Source organism: Arvicanthis niloticus, chromosome 1, assembly GCF_011762505.2.
Source record: "Arvicanthis niloticus isolate mArvNil1 chromosome 1, mArvNil1.pat.X, whole genome shotgun sequence".
NCBI classification, from domain to species: domain Eukaryota; kingdom Metazoa; phylum Chordata; class Mammalia; order Rodentia; family Muridae; genus Arvicanthis; species Arvicanthis niloticus.
In genome coordinates, this window is record NC_047658.1 from 148372637 (window position 1) to 148393672 (window position 21036).

The 21036-nt window shown below is 45.8% G+C and overlaps 1 protein-coding gene and 1 pseudogene across 1 annotated transcript; both read left to right on the top strand.

Moving 5' to 3' along the window:
* The first annotated feature begins 5949 nt into the window (after window positions 1-5949).
* On the top strand, window positions 5950-6414 carry LOC117696436 (large ribosomal subunit protein eL42-like; annotated as a pseudogene).
* A 7288-nt stretch (window positions 6415-13702) lies between these two features.
* Window positions 13703-20720, top strand: Pgam1 (phosphoglycerate mutase 1). The gene is made up of 4 exons (XM_034512156.2): window positions 13703-13955; window positions 17700-17974; window positions 18693-18873; window positions 19667-20720. The coding sequence occupies exons 1-4, from the start codon at window positions 13817-13819 to the stop codon at window positions 19834-19836; spliced, it is 765 nt and encodes a 254-aa protein (XP_034368047.1). The 5' UTR covers window positions 13703-13816; the 3' UTR covers window positions 19837-20720.
* The last annotated feature ends 316 nt before the right edge of the window (window positions 20721-21036 follow it).

Sequence of the window (21036 nt, forward strand, 5' to 3'; positions counted from 1 at the left end):
GCAGGTGGATTTCTGAGCTCGAGGCCAGCTTGGTCTACAGAGTGAGTTCCAGGACAGCCAGGGCTACACAGAGAAACCCTGTCTTGAAAAACAAAACAAAACAAAACAAAAAACAACAACAAAAAAAGAAAGTATGAGTCAGGTTGAATGAAAGACTCCAGACATAAAAGAATGTGTATCATGTGGTTCTATTTAATTTAAAAAACAAAAGGACCCCAGAATATTGAAATCTGGTAACAGCTAAGAGTAAGGACAAGACATGTAGTTATATTCTAATATTTTAAAGGTTTATATGGATGTATTCACTGAGTGTTATTGTGTAGTTATATACTTACCTGCATGTATCTTTAAAAATAGAGGGACTGAAGGGATGGCTCATACTCTTGTTTTCTTTTCTATTGTTTTTATTTTATTTTATCTTATCATTTGCAGGGAGAAGGAATGGGGCAATCAGGTTCTTGCCATGTAATATGTAAGGCCCTCACGAATGGAGGACCTCACCCAAACCTCGGGAATTCGAGGCCACCCCAATAACTGCAAGACACCAAACTTGATGTAATCAGCAAGAGGCATATTTTAATCAGTATATTAAGGTCAAGACCTGTAGCCCATGCAGGGGCAATGGGGTCTGACACCGGGGCTTTGGAGACAGAGAGAATTTAAAGCCCAAAACCACAACTCAGGGGGGAACCACAACCCAGGGGGAGTAAAGGAGGGCTATTGGAAAGTCCCAGCCCATTATTCAGTTTGTGACAGGGCACAAGGAACTGGCTATTCTCTAAGAGCCTATACGTAATCAGCCAAGTTCCTGGTATCCAGGATGTATGGCCACGCTGAGAACTCCCAACTCAAACTCTCCTGGTATCCAGGGTGCACAGGAACGGTAACTTGAACTCTCAGCTCAAACCCTATTCAATCTATCTTATGGTCAGTTTTTAGTTCCTGGTACCCATAGCTCTTGATCACGATATCTTGAACTCCCAGCTCTGAACTCTATTCAATCTATCATTTATTTTGTCTTGTGGATAGCTAGTTTCCTAGGACTCAGAACGCAGAACAAGCTGATGTGCACTCTTGACTCCATCTGTGGAAGGTTTAAAAAATTTTAACTCTTTCAAACACATTCTTGTTTGGGACTCATGGCAATCCTCCTGCCTCAGTATGTAAAGTGCTTGAATTACAGACGTACACTACAATGTTCAGCTCATACTGTATTTTTTTTTTTTTATGTTTTATACAATACTAAACCCACTGAGACATCATTTGGAGTCCATGTGAAAATGGCTGTCCATTAGTGACTTTTCTCACTGCCGGGACAAAGTGTCCAACAAAGCTATTTAAAAAGGAATTTATTTTGTGTCACAGAAGGTAGTAGAAGTAGAAGGTGGTAGGGAAAGCAAGGTGCTATTTAAAACAAAGCTATTTAAAAAGGAATTTATTTTGTGTCACAGAAGGTAGAAGAAGTAGAAGGTGGTAGGGAAAGCAAGGTGCTAGGAGTGTTAGGCAGCTGCACATTGTGCTTGCATTCAGGAAGCACAGACAGACAGACAGACAGACAGACAGACAGACAGACAAAGGCCGATTGTACTCACTTCTTATTCTAGGACCCTGGCCCATTGAATGTTGCTGTCCACATATGGGTAGGTCTCTCCCACCTCTGTTAAACATTTCTGGAAATGCCATTAGGTACACCACACACACTACACCAGAAATATGCCTTTTATTTGATTATAAATCCTATCAAGTTGACAATTAAAATTAACACAAAAATAAAAGAAACAAAAACCAGTTCATGGTACTTTGCATGAGTGTAGAGTCGCATCATCACCACAAGAGGGAGCAGTTCAAGCAACCTGGGCTATACCCATACGGAAAGGCTAAAATGTTAGCTCAACTAGGATTTTGCAGTTTGAGATTGAGAGGCCCACTCTTCTTGCCCTTTAGGGAACAACAGAAACCTCCTCACCTCCAAACTGTGTGCACAAGAAGCACACCTCTGCCCTCCACTGCAGGGCTCACCTCTTGGTGAAGTATCAACTTCCCTACCACAAATTCTATAGCTGGCTTCTGTCAAGAGGCTCTATCAAGTCCAGGATTCCTCACACTACATAAACCACAGACACCACCCATAGGATACACGCTACTCTTTTTTTTTTGGGGGGGGGGTTGTTTTGAGTCAGGGTTTCCCTGTATAGCCCTGGCTGTCCTGGAACTCACTCTGTAGACCAGATTGTCCTCAAACTCAGAAATCCACCTGCCTCTGCCTCCAAGTGCTGAGATAAAAGGCGTGTGCCACCACTGCCTGGCTCACACTACTCTTAAACCATGAACCAGGACCCGTGTCACCACTTGCTATGTATAACCTTGAGCAAATTACCTTATTCTCTGTGATAGCTGTTCTTGGTTGTCAACCTGACTACATCTGGAATGAACCAGAATCCAAATGGTTAAGCACCCTTGTGAGGCATTTTTTTCTTTAAAAAAAAAAAAAAATTAGAAGTGGGAGGGTTCACTTCTAATCTAATCTTTGTTTTGGTTTTGGTTTGACTTTTGGTTTGTTTGGTTTGGAAGGGTTTTTTTTGGCTATTGTTTTTTGGGTTTTGTTGTTGTTTGTTTGTTCTTGTTTTCTGCATCTTTTTTGAGACAGGGTTTCTCTGCATAGTCCTGACTGTTCTGGAACTGACTCTGTAGACCAGGCTGGCCTTGAACTCACAGAGATCTGCCTGCCTCTGCCTCCTGAGTGCTTGGATTAAAAGTGTGCACCAGCACCATTGGGCCCCTAATCTGGATCTCTGAGGTGAGAAGATGCACCTTTGATCTTGGCCACACCTTCTTCTGGCAGCCTATAAGGAAGCTTGCTCCTTCTTCCTTGCTAGTGAGTGAGTCCATTCCTTCACTGGCATCAGAACCTACATCTTTGGCGTTCTGGTGTAAACTAAAGAACAGCTAAGACATCCAGCTGCATGCGTACTCAACAACTACTGGATTCTTAGATCTTCCATTGTTAGATAGCCATCGTTGGACTGGCTGAACCACAGCCAGAAACCCATTCTAATAATCCCTCATATATGTTATATAAATAAAGATTTATGTAGATTTATTATAAATGTATTAGGGAACAGAATTTATAGAACGAATAATAAATAAATCTCCCAGCCTCAGAATTTTTTAATCTATAAAATGGGCATGATAAAATAAGAATGCTTGCTCATAGGGTTCACAAACATTAATAGGAGTATGCAAGCAAGCAAGGTGCTGACCACAGGGGACATGGTGAGCAGGTGAGGAGTGTGAAGTGTCGCTGCTGTCTACGAAACTAGCCTCGAGTTCCAGAACCTGTTTATGATTCAAGTTTAGGAGAGAGAGCACAGCCAGCCTCCCCATTTCACAAACGGAAAAACCTGGTCTCAGAGGGTTCAGTGACTCCCCAAGGGCACACGAGCCGGCTGGGCAAAGCTGGGAGAGACATCTGTCGGCAGGCATATCTATAAAAAACCACCTGTGTGGCTCCAAGGGAGAGAACAGAACTACTGTACCCAGAGAGCTACGGGCAGAAAGAACAGGAAGGTCCTCCTTAGGTCAGTGGTTTTGTAATCTGTTAGGACACCAGGCAGTAGGAAGGGGAAATTAAAGGTTAGCCTCTTGTCCCAAACAAAGAGGAAGTCTGTGGCTTGGGTGTGTAATTTAGAGCTCTAGCTAGCCCGAGGGATGGAGAGAGCCTCTATTGTCCTAAGAGGCTCATCAGGACTAGCTGACTGGGACACAGTTACTACTGAGTACTAAGATGCCTGGGTTTGAAGCCACATCCTGCTATGTGACATGGGACAGGTGACTGAATTTCAAAGTTTCAGTGTCTGAAAATCTGTTTGCTGTTATGTGGCTATGGCAAGGCAATTCGTGCAAGGTGTTTAGCATCCCTTTCCACCCGGTCCCTGCGGGGTAGACGGGCAGAACTGAAATAAAAGCCCAAGGGAGGCAGAACCACACCTCTCAAATTCAGCAGCTTCATGGAGCAGGGAAGTGAGCTTCAAGCAGAGGATGAGGAAAAATGAGGCTAGCCCATGTCACCTGTGGGGAAGAGTTAGTCACTGGTTAGTCAACTGCTGGGGGTGGGCAATGTGTTGTTAGTAGTAGCCAGAGAGCAAACTGCCCTTGTTCAACTACCCAGAGGGGAATTGTCTTTGATTAAGTCCTTTAAAATTTGTAAAGCCAGCACTTGTCAGGCAGAGGCAAGTGGATCTCTGTGAGCTCAATGCTAGCCTGGTCTACAAGGGGAGTTTCAGGACAGACAGGGCTACACAGAAAATCCTGTCTCAAAAACAAACAAACAAAAAACAAATGTGTAAAGGTAATTTTTTTTTTTTTTTTTTTTGGTCACGGGAAAAGAACAGTCTTTCCCAGTGGATCCTCTCCCTTTTTTCTTTTTCTTTCTTTCCTTCTTTCTTTCTTTCTTTTTTCTTTTTTTTTCTTTCTTTTTTTTTTTTTGTTGTTGTTATTGTTTTTAGAGACAAGGTTTCTAGCCGGGCGGTGGTGGCGCATGCCTTTAATTCCAGCACTTGGGAGGCAGAGGCAGGCGGATTTCTGAGTTTGAGGCCAGCCTGGTCTACAGAGTGAGTTCCAGGACAGCCAGAACTACACAGAGAAACCCTGTCTCGAAAAACCAAAAGAGAGAGAGAGAGAGAGAGAGAGAGAGAGAGAGAGAGAGAGAGAGAGAGTTATACAGAGAAACCCTGTCTTGAAAAACCAAAAAAAAAAAAAAAGTGAGAAGTCAGGCCCACAGAGGGCCAGTGGGCATCCTTCTTATAGGCCTCTGAAGAAGGCTAAAAGTTTCAGAGCAGGAGCAAGCAGCCAGGCTCTTCAAGTCCCTAGCAAGCTGCCAGAAAGGGGTGGGCAGTCACCCAGTAACTTTGATGTGGCTGAGCTTGCAAACTCACTTCCCCAACTGAGAAATCCAGGCCCCTGGAAGTTTGCTTGCTAGAGATTCATAAACAGTGCTCTGGGTAGGGTGCCTGCCAGTCTAAGGACGAGCCGGGCTGTAACTGTGGCTGAGCAGCAGCTAGGTCTAGATTCTGATAACTAAGGATGGTTCTAGTCTTTGTTCTCCTTTGTCCCTCTTTCTGTCTCTAGCTCTTCAAGAACCTTGTGTTTTCATCCCTGTGAAAACACAACACCCCTGTGAGAATCCTGAGCTAGAGCTCCGTGGTCCAGGACCCCTAAATGGAGGCTTGTCTTCCTAGCAGATAGCCATCATCTTGGGCTCCCAGAACCACTGCCTACTTTTCCTCCCAAGAGCAAGGGCTCTTGTGGGTGGTGTCCCCCATCCCTTTAATAACTGTTTACAACTTTCTAAAAACAGCTTTGAGATATGAGATACACTTTAAGTAAAATACACTTCAATCACGTAAAGTATATAATTCATTAGTTTGTTGGGTTGATTTTCATGAGACAGGCTTTTGCTACAGAGCTTTGGCTGGCCTGATGCTCACTGTGAAGCAAACTGGACTTGAGTCTGAGGGACAGCCTTAGATGTCACACTTGATAAACCAGCCTGCCTCCATTTTAGGCTTGAGAGCCATCTTATAGTAAACACAAACTTGGTTCATTTCCTATTTATGAATAAATCTGTTTCTCAAGTACTGGGCTATGCCCTACCTGTAACCTTAACTACAGGCTCTGTACTGCCTGTTCCAGGAAATGGCAACCCTGCCTTTGTTTCAAAAAGTTGTTATGAGAGATGGCTCACTGGTTAAGAGCACTGACTGCTCTTCCAGAGGTCCTGAGTTCAATTCCCAGCAACCACATGATGGCTTATAACCATCTGTAATGAGATCCTAGGCCCTCTTCTGGTATGTCTGAAGAAAGGTACAGTGCACTCATATAAATAAAAGTTTAAAAAATATAATAATAATAATACAAATTCTATTTCTTTCTGAGTTGATAGTGCTCCTGCCAGCATGGTGAATGTTCCTAAAACCCACTGGACATCCTGCAAGAAATGTGGGAAGCACCAACCCCATGAAGTGTGACCCAGTACAAGAAGGGCAAGGATTCCTTGTATGCCCAGGGAAAGCTTGTTATGAGAGGAAATGCAGTGGCTATGGTGGGCAGACTAAGCCTGTTTTCTGCCAAAAGTCTAAAACTACAAAGAAGATTGTGCTAAGAGTTGAATGTGCTGAGCCCAACTGCAGACCTAGGAGGATGCTGGTTCCTAAGAGATGTGAGCATTTTGAGCTGGGAGGCGACAAGAAGAAAAAGGGTCAAGTGATACAGATAAGTTGATTTTGTTATGAAGACAATAAAATCTTGAACTTTCAAAAAAAAAAAAAAAAGTAGTTGTGACCACCTTGCAAGCATGTGTTTGTTTCAGGAAGTTGCTATGAGCTTCTTCTGCTTCTGTAACCTCACCTATTTGACTGTCAGATCCCCCATTTGGAAACCCTTACTCCTGAACTTTAAAAACTATCTTCCCCATGTCCAGTGCTGATCTCTTGAACCCTGCCTTAGGGAGAAACAGCCTATGTACAATTAATTTGGCCACGATTTATGTCAGTGGTCTTTCCCCTTGAATTTTCAGAAATAACACACTGTTGTGTTTTATAAAAAAGAAAGGGAAGAACCAGCAATATGTTTGGTGTGGAGGAAGGGGTGCCTCTGTGGGCCAATGGTGAGGCATCCCTTCCCCATGAGAGAGAAGAGGAGTAGAGGCTGGCTAGGAACAGGTGGAGAGAGAGGGGGCAGGGGAATTGGGGGAGAAGGGACAGAGAGGGAAGAGAGGAAAAAAGTAAGAGATTGAAGAGGGGGCAAGCAGTTCCATTTATAGTGAGTTAGTTAGGCATGCCAGGTAACTGTGGAGTGGTGCCTAGAAGAAAACTCTTTTGGCCTCTGACTCCTAAATGCTGGGATTAAAGGTTTGTGCAATCACAGACGGCTTTCTTTCTTTATTTTATTTTATTTTATTTTATTTTATTTTTTAAGATTTATTTATTTATTTTATGTATATGAGTGCACTGTAGCTGTCTTCAGATACACCAGAAGAGGGCATCGGATCCCATTACAGATGGCTATGAGCCACCATGTGGTTGTTGGGAATTGAACTCAGGACCTCTGGAAGAGCAGTCAGTGCTCTTAACCACTAGCCATCTCTCCAGCCCCACAGCTGGCTTTCAAAGTTTGGGTATTTTCATAGGCAATGCCACAATGACCCCAGTTCCATTTGAAGACATTTGCACCCCTCAAAACATCTGAGTTTCTTATTTATACCTACAACCCTCCTGGGTTTAAACAACCATCTTTGCCTACACTGAACACACAATGTAGTTGGAATCATATTAATGTTACTATCTAGGTTCTTGATAGGGTTTGTTTTTCTTCTCCCGGTTAAAGAATTGAAAGGTATCTGGGCAGAGGTGGTACATGCCTTTAATCCCAGCCCTCAGAGGGAAGAGGCAGGTAGATCTCTGAGTTCAAGGCTAGCTTGTTCTACAGAGTGAGTTCCAGGACAGCCAGGGCTACAAGAAGAAATCCTATTTTGAAGAGGAAAACAATCAAACAGTCAAACAAACAATAAGTAGCAGAGAAAATATTAGACATAGCAAACTGAATCAATGGGTGAAAAAATACTTTTAATATGAGTGATTTGAGGCCAGGCTGAAAGACATATTGAGTTCCAGGCCAGCCAAGACTACACAGAGATACCTTGTCTCAAGAAAACCAAATAGATAGGTGGCTCAGCGGTTAAGAGCACTGACTGCTCTTCCAGAGGTCCTGAGTTCAAATCCCAGCAACGACATGGTGGCTCACAATCATCTATAATGAGATCTGATGCCCTCTTATGGGGTGTCTGAAGACATACATATAATAAACAAACAAACAAACAAACCTTTGGGCCAGAGTGAGCAGGACCAGATCAAGAGGGGGAGGGGAATAGATAAACACACACACACACACACACACACACACACACACACACACACACACACACATACCCCAAAACACAACCACCAAAAGCCCTGGCTTCAACCTGCCATGCTTGCCCAGGCTTTGGGACAAGCCCTCACCTTGATTTGGATTTATCAGTACTAGATCCTCTGCTACTGGGCCATGTGTGAACCTTCAATGATAACAATATTCAAAGCATAGTAGTATACAAACTCTTCTCCAATCACAGCTCACAGAGCTGTGTGCTTTTGCCTCCTAAATGCTAGGATTAAAGACATGCACCACCGTGTCTGGCTGAAGCCAAGAGGGAGCCCTCAGGAAGCTTTTCTTCTTCTTCTGGTAGTGCCAGCTCAGCTTTGGTCCTGTTGAATGATGACACATTTTAAGGGCAGGAATCCAAGCTTCGTTTTGCAGGGAAGCGCAGCTCCTTCACCTAGAAGCTCGGAGGCAGTAAGCAGCAGCCTGGCTCATTCCCTGCCTCCCACCCTATGGCAGAAGTTTTCTCCCAGCCGGCGCTGAGCTGAACATTTGGAGATGAATGTGAGAGATGGTTCTACAGGCAAAGACATGTGTTGTCTTCACAGGGAGTCCTTGGGGGCTGAATGGCAGCCACCCCTTTCACACCTCACATATCTTGCTCCACCCCACTCCTTCTAAATCAGGCCCTCTTGAATGTTCAGTACTTGATAAGGCACTGTTTGGGGGGGGGGGGAGGGGAAGATGTCGAAGGCTGGCTGAAGGAGGCTCCACGTACCACAGGGACAATAGAGCCTAATGGGGCTGTGGATAGTACTTATCCTCTCTGGATTTTTCCAGTTCCACAGGCTCATTGTTTGAAAGCTGTTAGAGCCTCCAGGAAGTCCTCTCCGTCCCCCCTCCATCCCCCACCCCCACCCCCCAGCCTAAGGAATCAAACATTGCTATAGAAGAGGAGCTTTGGGTTCTTAGAGTCCAGAATTTCAAGTCTGGCTGGAGTTCAACCAGGTCATTATTCCTTAGACAGCATTCCTAGATCTGGGATGAGGGCAAAGAATACAAGCCCGGACCCTGAAGGGTCCTCCCCACAGAAAGGTAACTGGGAAGTCAGACCTGCCTGAGAATGACTTAAACAGGGGTGGGGGAATGGGAGTGGCAGGTGGGGGTGGGGTGGTTTGGTTCAGTGTCAGTCTAAAGCTCACACAGCACAGTCATGGCAGCAAGAGCTTGCCTTATGGTGGTCAGGAAGCAGAGGAAGTGTGAAGAAAAGGTCTTGGGAGACGCTAATTCTTTCCAGGGCATGCTCCCTCCGAGTGATTTGCTTATCACAAATAAGTTTCACCTTCTATAGATCTTCTACTCCCCCCCCCCCCCCCCCCGCCTTCTCTTTAGCTCTTTTCTTTAATTCTTTTCTATTTAAATTTTAAATCCATCTTTGGACTGCATTGAAAGAGGCAGAACCCTCACTATCCAAAGACCTCTCCAAACCCCTCCTTCCAACGTTGTCATAAGAGGATCCTTCAAAACAGATCCTTTCGGGTGTGGGGGGGACACTTTCCATCCAAACAATAGCAGGACCCTGTTTGGTCCTGATGCTGCCTTTAGGGTGGAAGGGCAGGCAGTGCCCTAAGAGAAGCTTTGCTGGATCCCGAGGACCTTGTAGGAATGGACATGAGGGATAAGGTCATATTACACCTAAGCTATGACCAGTGGCCTTCTCCCTGCTTCATTCTCAAACCTGTAAATGCTTCTCTGCTCCTGACCTGGGCTTTGGAGGGCAGAATAGTTAGCCAAGACACATTTTTGTGTCTTGTGTTCATTAGAGATAAATTGTGTTTTGTTTTTTTGTTTTTTAAAAGCACTGAAGGAAGATACATGGGTCTATTCTTACTTTTCTCTGGAGTCTAAGAACTCTTCCTGATTTGGGCTTCAGGGATTAAGAGCACTTGCTGCTCCTGAAGAAGACTCTGGTTCAGTTGCCAGCACCCACATGGTACCTTATAATTTTCTATACCCCAGTTCCAGGATATTGAATGCCGTTTTCTGGACTCTGAGGGTACCAGACATGCATCAGTGTGTGCACATACACACGGGCAAAATATTCATGCAAATAAAAAATAAAGGTACATAGCTAAGGAAGAAGAGGAGGAGGATGAGAAAAAGAAGAAAAGGAGAAGGAAGAGGAGGAGGAAGAAGAGAAGGAGGAAGAGGAAAAAGAGAAGGAAGAGGAGGAAGAAGATTGCTAATCCTGTCCCAGATGGGCGGTACAGGTACCTTTGGCCTACTGCCCAAAGAATCCTAGCTGCCTGTGCTGGAGAAGTCCATTTGTATGTACTCAAACAATATCACAACTCAGGAAGCTAAAGCAGAAAGAGTAAGAATTTCAATCTGACACAGGCTACACACACACACAAACACACAAACACACACACACACAAATACACACACACACACACACACAAACACACACACACACACACAAACACACACACACAGAGAGAACAAAATATATTCTAGTTGTTTGCTTAACTTTCATCCCACCAAAGGGGCCTCCCTTACTAGGTAGCCTGCTGGGAGGTAAGCTTGGCAGAGTGCTCCCAGGTGTCCTCATTAACCTTTTCTCTTTCGTGGCCACACTGTTAATAATATTTAGGAGCACAATGTTGTACACATTTCTCATACTTAGGACTGATTGCAGGAGACAACACTGAGCCCGTCACATGGGTCATCGGGTCACCTCATTTATTTCTCCATAGAGCTATGTGCAGGTGCACACGTGATTATTGTCTTAGTTCCTAGATGGGGAAAGGGAAGAAGAGAAGGGGAGTTACACTTTGTAAGTCCCTGAGCAACCAAACCAGGCTTCCAAGGGCACCTTCTTTTTACACTTCTTACTTGTTGTGGAATGGAGGACTAGGTAAGAGCACAGAAATCTTGAATTTTGTGAGGCAGGAGGAGAATCTGGTAGGAGTCACAAGAGGGGACACAGATTAGGGCCAAGACAAAGGAGCTAAAGGACAATGATTTTAGAATAGAAGCCTGGCATTAGGTGAGGAGACTGCTGACAGGAATCCACAGGACAGGGTCCTGGAGGGTGAGGTGGACCATGGAAGGACAGGGATGAGAAATAAGAAGACAGATAGCTGGGCCAGGAAGTCTGCATAAACTCATCACTTATGCCAAGCAAGTTTATTAAAAAGTTCATTGTCTTACATGTTTTTTTTTGGGGGGGGGGGAGGGGGGAAATGAGCCAAGGTCAGCAGAAAGCTAAGTCAAGCAGTGTTAGCAGGGGACATAGGATATCTCAGACACAGTTAGTTGTTATAGGACTGATGACTTCTGGGGAGAAAGAAAGGTTCCCAGGAACCAAACCCTTAACTCTTAGGAGGACCAGGACTGGACCTTGCCAAGTCTGCTTCTGGATATGGACACAGAACTAAAGTTCCCTTTGTTCTTTTTGTTGGGACCTCTGACGACAAAGCCTTGGATTGCTCTGGTTCCTGACAGACTGTAACAGGAAGAGAAAGAAAACCTCTGTAGAAACTTTTGTCTGTGCCCTCTTTGTGGAGGCTGTGTCCAGACCACTCTTAAAGGGTGGTCCTAGCTGTGAACTATGAACTCCTCTGTGCAGATTTGCTCCAAACTCAATTCCATCTTTTCCCAGCGGCAGGAAGGAGGTGGTGGGTGCTAGTTAGAGCACAGGGGAGAACCCTGAAGAGTTTGCCTTTGTGTCCTGGTTTCTCATCTATAGTTTTGGGGGGCAGAGACAGGAAATCTTGTAGCCAGCTAAAGCTGTCCTTGAACTCCTGATCCTCTCGCCTAAGTGGCTGGGACCACTGCATCTCTATCTATTGTGCACATGCTCATTTTAAAAGATGAGGCTGAGAGATTGCAGTTTGATTGAAGGCTACGAAGTAGAAGATTGGCTGGCCCGAACCTTTAACCCCAGCACTAGGACCAAAGCAGCTGCAGGAGGAGCTCTATGAGTTTGAGGCTGGCCTTGTCTATATGCAGTAAGTTTCAGGTCTACATAGTGAGTTCCAGGACAGCCAAGAGCTACATAGTAAAATCTTGAAGAAAAAAAAAGTTAGCCGGGCAGTGGTGCTGCATGCCTTTAATCCCAGCACTTGGGAGGCAGAGAGAGAGGCAGGTGGATTTTTGAGTTCCAGGACAGCCAGGCCATATAGAGAAACCCTGTCTCAAAAAACCAACCCCCCCCCAAAAAAAAAAGTTGTGAATCAAATTCTACCCCAACTTTAGGGTTAACAGATGCCTAATATGCAGTTAAGGCTGTGGCACCACAGAAGGTATAAGAGCTCAGCCCTGGAGCCAGCTGGTCACTGTTGAACTCGGTTCCTGTAACCTCAGTGGGACTGTCTATCCTGCTTTCTCAGCTGTACTCTAAGTGGGGCAAAAGTGCCTGCTTCAAAGGTTATTATGAAACTAGAAAAGCTGGTCATGGAGGCACAAGCCTTTGATCCCAATACTCAGGAGGTAGAGACAGGTACATTTCTGAGTTCGATGCTAGCCTGATCTATACAGCAAGTTTCAGCACAGCCAGGGCTGCACAGAGAAACCCTGCCTCAAAAAACAAAACAAACAAAAACAAAACAGACCACCACCACCACCACCACAACAAAAGGAAACAGGAAACAAGGAAGGAGCTAATATTCATAAAGCATGAAGACACTAAGATCACTAATAAGTCTGTTTAACCCATAGTAGGTACTTGGCCACTTCATGTTAAAACTTTCCTTGGCTCTCTGTCAAAAGTACAGAAAGTGGTTCAGTTCTGTTGTCAATTGTTTAAATGCGGGTTTTGCTCTCCACTAAAAGGACAGGAATTCATGACACTAGCCCATTCTTAGTAATAGGCCACTGTCTGGCTAATGTTAAATGCGCGTGAAGAGATTTAATGGAAATAAACTAAGAGACCACAGCCTGGGCAGGAGAAACTGGTCCTGACAACTGGATACTACTAACTGGGGTAAGGAGACAGACATTCCTTTCTGTAATGTTCTAAGGGCCTAACATTTGCTTCTTTTTAGGACATGAGCCTGTGGACCTAGACAGGAGGAGCTTCGACACTCTCAGATACAGAATCAGCACTAGGATTCTTTACCAGAAGAAAAGAATTATAAAAAACTGTGCTCTGACTGTCGTAATGAACCACGTCTTTAATCTAGCACATTTTTAAAAAATAGTATATTATAGAGTTTATTGAAGGCATGGGGGAGTTAAGAGGGTAGTAGAGGCAGAGAGAGTAGAGAAGTAGAGGAGTAGAGGCCGGCCATGAGCACGTGGAAAGAGGGGGGGAAGGGACTAGGAAGAGGGGAGGAAGGGGAGAGGGGACAGAGTGGGAGCAAGCAGGCCAAGAGGGTAAGTAAGCCAGGTACCACTTTTACAAGTGAGGCTGAGAGGTTTTGTGACCTGTCGGAAGTACAAATTAAAAGAGAAAGGGTGTATATTGGAACTGCGCAGGGATGGGACTGTGGCCTGGTAGGGCTGAAGAACTGTTCAAAGGATAAGTGATCATTCCTAAAGAGGAAGCAGAGAGTGGCCGGCCGGCGCCCCGGGACGCAAGCTGGCTACCAGGATCCTCCGCCCTCCCTGCTTACGTGCGCTCCGTGACTGCCGGGTAGCACGCGGGTACCGCTACGTACGACACATGCGCACTGCAGCCGCGGTGCACTACACCCCCCCCACAGCAGGCCGCAGAATTTGCCTGAGACGCATGCGCATACGGGGCGGGCGGAGGTCTGCGGAGCGAGTGGAAAGATTTCGGGGAGAAAGAGCGCGGGAGCGGGGCGGGAGAGTGCAAGCGCGCAGGCGCGAGCGGGGGGCGGGCTGCGAAGAGAATCACAGCGATCCTCAGTTGCTGCCGCATCCTCTACCTGTCGCCATGGCTGCTTACAAGCTGGTGCTGATCCGGCACGGCGAGAGCGCCTGGAACCTGGAGAACCGCTTCAGCGGCTGGTACGACGCCGACCTGAGCCCAGCGGGCCACGAGGAGGCGAAGCGCGGCGGGCAGGCGTTGCGAGGTACGAGCTAGACGAGCGCGGTGTGGCGTAAGGGGCCGCACCGGCCTAGGGGCCGCCTGAGCCCCCGCGCCCTCTCCAGAGGCGGGCACCTCTGGCGGCCTCTCCAGTTGAGTTTTCATCTGGGGAGGTGAACGCAGGATGGGGAGCCCGCTTGTCAAGGTCACCCCGTTAAGTGTGAGAGGCTATACCAGAAAGACGGTGCAGACGCCGCTGGGCGAAAATCTATCCTTCCGGTCTGAGCAGCCCCACCTGTGGCGGCCAGAACCCTTTAGGGTACCACGAGGGCCTGGGGCGCCTGGCGGAGGATTCCCCGAGACCTCAGTGGCTGTACCCGCGTTTACTTGAATGGCCTGCCGATCATGGCGAAGCGACAGGTCACGGGCTCGTCCTGGGTAGTGAGGAATGTTAGGTGGAGATTTCTAATGGCCTTCGAGGCACCCGGAAACCGCGTGCTTCTGAGAGCTTTGTAGCTCAGCAGCAAAGCACAAAAACGAATCCTGAAATGTGAGTGGGTGATTTCAGTTGATGCTCTCTATAGCCCCATAAAGCAGTCAGATTTAATTTCCCTCCCTTTTACCTCTCTCTGTCCCTTTAATAGTTTAGAAAAGTGACTGGAAAGACTTGTCCAAGGTCATAACTACTTAGGTCTAATCCAGTGTCCTTGCCCCATTTCTGGGTGGAGTAACAAGTGTGAGGAACTGGCGGGCTGGTGGCCAAGGACAGAGGCTGGGCAAAGGGTGGAAGCGTCCTGGAGATAAAAGCTTGCCTTTGCCTATCCGTGCTGGGCACTCCGCACCACCCACAGTTCTCTGTGATTTTGGAGATGCTAATAAGGAAGCAAACTCCCTGCAACAGAGAGAATCCCCGTAGTGAAGAGGCGCTTCTCTTGGTGATTAGGGCACATCCTAACTTGGACATGGCGGCAACTGAAGGGTTGCTGATGGCTGCTTGAAGTCATATTGTGTGTCTTGGTTGCCCTCCCTAGCTTCTTCTTGTACATCTTTTTCAGATGAAGGAAGACTTTGAACATGAAATCCTGATGCAAGGAAACGAGCATACGTTGAGATGTATGACCTATGTAGGAGAGGCTAGAAAAAGGAAAGTGGTTAAGGAAGCCATTTTCTTTAGCACTGTGCCATGAAACACTGTATAGGCCTGTGGTAGTTTGCTGATGCCTAGCTCAGGACAAAGTTCTCTGTTCTCTGGGTAAGATGATGATTATATGTTGAACTGGAAAATAATAAGACCCATTTCAGCCTTAAATATTGTAGCAGTAAGTTTTAGAAAATCACATATAAGATCGCACATGGTGCTGCATACCTGTAATTTTTTTCAGCACCCAGGAGCTGAGATGGGAGGATCTAGAGCTTGGGCCAACTTGGACTACAGAGCTAGACTGTCTTTAAAAAGCTGATGTAAGTTTAGCATCTCCCAAAAAGATATCACAGATGATTAAAGGATGGAAGATTAAAAGCAAAAACCGACTGAGGGCTACTGTGGATAATTCAGTAACAGAAGATCCAAGGTGCATACTGTTCCACCAGAGCTCTTGAGGATTTCAGAAGGAAACTAGTGAGGCTTCCATGCAGTCTTAGGCTGAGGAAGGAAGGGATCCCTGGGGGATAGGGGGGAGTAGGAGTCCATGTCGTATCCATTGTACCCATGGCTGTACTTTGGGTTAAATGGAAGTGTCTTTGTGCTCCTGATCCTGTGGCATTCTTGCCAGAATCCTCAGGGGGTACCACTTTGGCCTTGGGGACTATTTGGAAATACTTGGAGCGAGACAGCTCGTAGCATGTAATCCTGGGAGCTGAGGCTTGTTCTGTGGGTATTCTCGGTGGGTGACTCAGCGCTTTGTCGGGGAACATTCCTCATCTTCTGGTTAAGGAGATGGTAAAGGATGTGATGGCTGTCAGCCTCATCACCTTGTGCAGAGGCTCGGGTGAGATCTGTCTTCCCTCATGGGTGGTGGTGGTTTTCCTGGTGTTAATCTTCCCTCCCCACTAGTTGGTCTCAGTGGCCTCACTGTCAGTTGAATGACTAGCAGGAAATTTTACTTCACTTTTTTTTTTTTTTTTATAACTGTTGCTAGTCTCTCTCAATATGAAGCAATGCCCAGAAAGGTTTGTGGTTAATCTTGAAGAGGGCCTTGTGTACTGGAGAACGCAGGAGTGTGTCTTGGCATAAGAAAAGTGACAGCTCCTTAATTCAAAAATACAAAGACAAGCCCAGCTAGCTAGCCTTGAACTCAAGATCATCCTGGCTCCCGACTGAGCTGGGATTAAAAACATGCCACCATGTCTAGCACCTCTCTTTATTTTTTTCATCTGCTAAAAATGGGTTGAGAAGATTGTAACATCATAGGATTCTAGTGAAGACTAAATCAGTTTGGTATGGGGGCAGTGATGAGCCCTTTAGAAAAGTTAGCTATAGGGCTGGAGAGATGGCTCAGTGATTAAGAGCACTGACTGCTCTTCCAGAGGTCCTGAGTTCAATTCCTAGAACCACATGGTGGCTCACAACCATCTGTAATGGGATCCGATGCCGAGACGGCTACAGCATACTCACATATTTAAAATAAATAAATAAATCTTTAAAAAAAGCTAGTTATGACTTAAGAGCTCATATGTTTTATTTTTTTCCTTCGAGACAGGGTTTCTCTGTGTAGCTCTGGCTGTTCTGGAACTTACTCTGTAGACCAGGTTGGTCTCAAACTCAAGAAATCTGCCTGCCTCTGCCTTCCAAGTGTTGGGATTAAAGGCGTGTGCCACCACTGCCTGAGTTCACATGTTTTAAAGATTTATTTATTTTATGTATATGAGTACACTGTTCTCTTCAGAAGAGGGCATCAGATCCCACTACACACTTGGTTGTGAGCCACCATGTGGTTGCTGGGAGTTTAACTTAGGACCTCTGGAAGAACAGTCAGTGCTTTTAACCACAGAGCCATCTCTCCAGTCCCAGAGTTCACACTTTTATGATCCATTTTCATTAAAACAAAATTAAACCCATTCATCTATTTTGTATAAACATAGGTCTTTACCCATGTGCATGCCTTGGGGTGCATGTCGTGGGAAGGACGACTTGTGGTAGGCACTCCTTCCACTGTGTGGGTTCTGGGGATTGAACGTAGGTTCAGTGAAAATACTCACTGAAATGTTCAGGTGTAATATTCTAGGGGTTAGAGTGAGATGTATAGGCCTCAGGTTAGTTGGCTAACAGTATATTATTGAAATTATTGGAGCCAATAGGAAGTGTGCTGTTGGCTATAATGTAAGTCAACACATTTTCCCTTAAAGGCTGCAACTATGACAAATACTTTGCCAAATAGTTTCTCTTTTCTGTCTTCTCTTTTTCTTTCTTTTGATACAGTTCCACTATCCCTGAGTGGTCTGCAACTAAGTAGACTGGGCTGTAACTAACTCACAGATCCCCTGCCTCTGCCTCCTTCATACTGGGGTTAAAGGTGTGTGCCACTATATCTTGCCCAAGCAGTTTTTGTTTAGACTACCTGTATAAGACACTTCGGTATAAAACACTTGTAGCTCATGTTAGGCCTTGCTAGCTTCTTACTTGGCACTTTTTTTCTTTGAGACAAGGACTCTTTGTAGCCTGGGCTGTCCTGGAACTTGCCATGGAGGCCAGATTGACCTTGAATTCACAAAGACCTGCTCTGTCTCCCTAGTACCAGGATTAAAGGCATGTGCCACCAAACCTGGCTCATTTGCACTTCTTAATTTGTAGATGCTGGCTATGAATTTGACATCTGCTTCACCTCTGTGCAGAAGAGAGCAATCCGGACCCTCTGGACAGTCCTGGATGCCATTGACCAGATGTGGTTGCCAGTGGTCAGGACTTGGCGTCTCAATGAGCGACACTATGGGGGTCTAACAGGTCTCAATAAAGCAGAAACTGCAGCTAAGCATGGTGAGGCACAGGTAAAGATCTGGAGACGGTCTTACGATGTCCCACCACCTCCCATGGAGCCTGATCATCCCTTCTACAGCAACATCAGCAAGGTATGGATGTATGCAGGTGTGGTCACTTCGTCAGCATTGGGCTAGCACAAGGGCCTCACTCCAAGTTATTTTCATCTTCCGAGTCTATGTGTATGGGTGTTTTGCCTGTATATACTTATGTGCACACATGCGTGCCTGGTGCCTTTGGAGGTCATAAGAGATCAGATGCTGTGGAGCTAGAGGTGGTTGTGAACCTCTATGGCAAACCTGGGTCCTCTGGAAGAGCGGCAAATGTTCTCTTTTAACAGTTGAGCCATCTCTCCAGCCCCAGGCCTCTTTTGTGTGTCTACCTCTTGTCATTAACCTTATGAATTATAATAATTAACGTAACCTCCCACTGCTAAGTAATGACCTTCACTTGTTACAGGGTTTAGTTGGAAGTTAGTGTTGTATCTGAGAGGGTGCCTTCTTTCCATATCTACTGCCATATTTTATAAAGCCATCACTAGCCCTCCTAAGCCAGCAGCAAACTAAAGGGGATTGGGAAACATTGTTTCCTTTGTTAAGCCTCCTTCCTGGATTTCTAAGTTATGTATGTTTTGGACTGGGAAATGAGGATGCAGGACAATGACTACTGATCCTCTTCAAGTTCTGAGCTGCAGTTTGGACCCTTGAGAGCTCCTCATCACTTAATCCCTTAGGGTTGCAGCTAGGCAGAGTGGATACGCATGAGATGCAACTTGGAATAACTGGCAACCTTGGAATCCTTACTGTTTAGGATCGCAGGTACGCAGACCTTACTGAGGACCAGCTACCCTCCTGTGAGAGCCTGAAGGATACTATTGCCAGAGCACTGCCCTTCTGGAATGAAGAAATTGTCCCCCAGATCAAGGAGGGGAAAAGGGTCTTGATTGCCGCCCATGGCAACAGCCTTCGGGGCATCGTCAAGCATCTGGAGGGTATGTGCATCTTCTTACAGGAGTCCTTAAGGATGATACAGCAGAACTATCAGCATCAGATTGATTTTGTAACAAGGAGGCCTCTGGGGAAAATTTGACAGTGTAGATGGACTTTCTTCCTTTCTCAACTGTGGTCTGCCAGCAGGATGTGGTGGCTTACACCAGTGAGGCTGAAGCAAGAGAATCACTTAGAGTTCCAGGTCAGCCAGGGTTATATAGTGAGATCCTTGATTCCAAGGCAGCAGGAAGTGTGTCAGAGAATAGTGACAGTGGGCCTCTGACACTCTGCTATGTGTAGGATGATATTCAGTTCAGAACTGTCACATGCTAAGTGACTCTGTGATTAAAGTTGTACATGCTTACTTGCTCTAGGAGTGCCTGAACTGCACTCACCACGTGATTGAAACTGCAATCACAATGTGACTCAGGTCTGAGAAGCCCTGAGGACCTAGCGATCTAGATGGCTAGGCTATAGGATGTCTGAGGAGAACAGAGGCCTTCGTTTCTACATCTACTTTTGTAGGGATATCTGTAGTGCTACTTTCTGCAGTTTGTTGGTGGTTCATCTTAGAATCTCATACCTTCTTGTTCTTTCTAATGCTATTGAGAGGCCTGGAAAGTTATATTTGGGGGCTGTTCCATGGTACGTACACTAGATCCACTATTACAGTAGATCAGAAAGAACGTCTTGTTTGTTCCTTCTTAAGTGCTTTGCCATTGGTAGGTAAAGAGTGAATCTGAAGAGGATGTGGGCTCACAATTGTCTAGTGGCTGAGAATGGTGGCTCTTTCAGGTCTCTCAGAAGAGGCCATCATGGAGCTGAACCTGCCCACGGGTATTCCCATCGTCTATGAATTGGACAAGAACTTGAAGCCCATCAAGCCCATGCAGTTCCTGGGGGATGAGGAGACCGTGCGTAAAGCCATGGAAGCTGTGGCTGCTCAGGGCAAGGTGAAGAAGTGAACCAAGGAGGCAGACTCCTCTCCCGACACCCTCCCTGCCTGTTCTGCCTCTTGTACCCTCCCCAGCACCCATCACACTGACTACATCTTTAGGATCTTAAGTTGTAGCTGCAGATGGGGACCTGTGGCTCCCATTTTCATTTTAGTATTTTATCCTCTGCACCCACTCCCTTCATAGAGTCTAGTCAGGATAACACCTCTGGGGGTGCAGGTTCTTGGTCCACATCCAGGGACGGCTCCCTGTACAAGGAGAGTTGAGAGACAGTAATTATAGTTTTTCTTAGCTCTTTGTTTACTAAGGGTCTGCTTAGGAAGAAGTCAGGGAGGAACTGTGCTGTGGTATGACCAATGAGGAGAAGCTGCAGTCCAGTTTTGTCCCTGTCCCTGTCCTGCACTTACTGCAATTAGGTAACTGGGGGCATAGTCATTCCAGTGGAGAGCGAAAGTAACCTCATGGTGATTTAAAAGACCCTACTTTCTCTCTGACCCTAAAGGAGCTGCTGGCCCTAGAAGGTTGGGATCAATCTTATCAAGTCTATGTGTTACATTTACTTTTACAAAAAATAAAGTATATATACATTATATCAGCACACAAAAGCAACTCTGAGGTTGCTAGTGGCAGTTGAAACAGTCCTATGTGGTCACCAGAAAATAAGCCATTCCTCATATGAAATGGGATTAACTCCTTGAACCTCTTGCTATGTTTGGATCCCTTTGCCTTGTTTTGTAGAGGTGAAGTGCCCCGTGATCATGTCCAGATTTTTGTCTTTCACTGTCTGAATCATGTTCCAGCTGCTTGACCCTACTGTGTGGGTTCAGAACTCGTTTGGGCATAACAACTAAGTCTCTTTCCAAATCAGTATAATAAAGGAGTGATGTGCAATACTTACTGTTTGTTGTATCTGTGGTTTGAGAAAACAGCATTCAGTTTGAGATGTATACTAAGTTCTTGCTTGTCAGATGAAGGAGTTTAGAACATTAAAGGTGCTGGAGAGGTGGCTCTGAAGATGAAAAGCACTGGCTACTCTGAGTTATCCAACACCCTCTTCTGGCCTTGGACACAGCACACAAACATACACTCAGGGGAAACACCCATACACATAAGTCTTACTAGCATTAAATACACTGATGTAAATAAAATCCCAGCCCTTTAAGTTGGGAAAGGAAACCAGTAACTGTTGGATGTCCAACATGGCTTCCC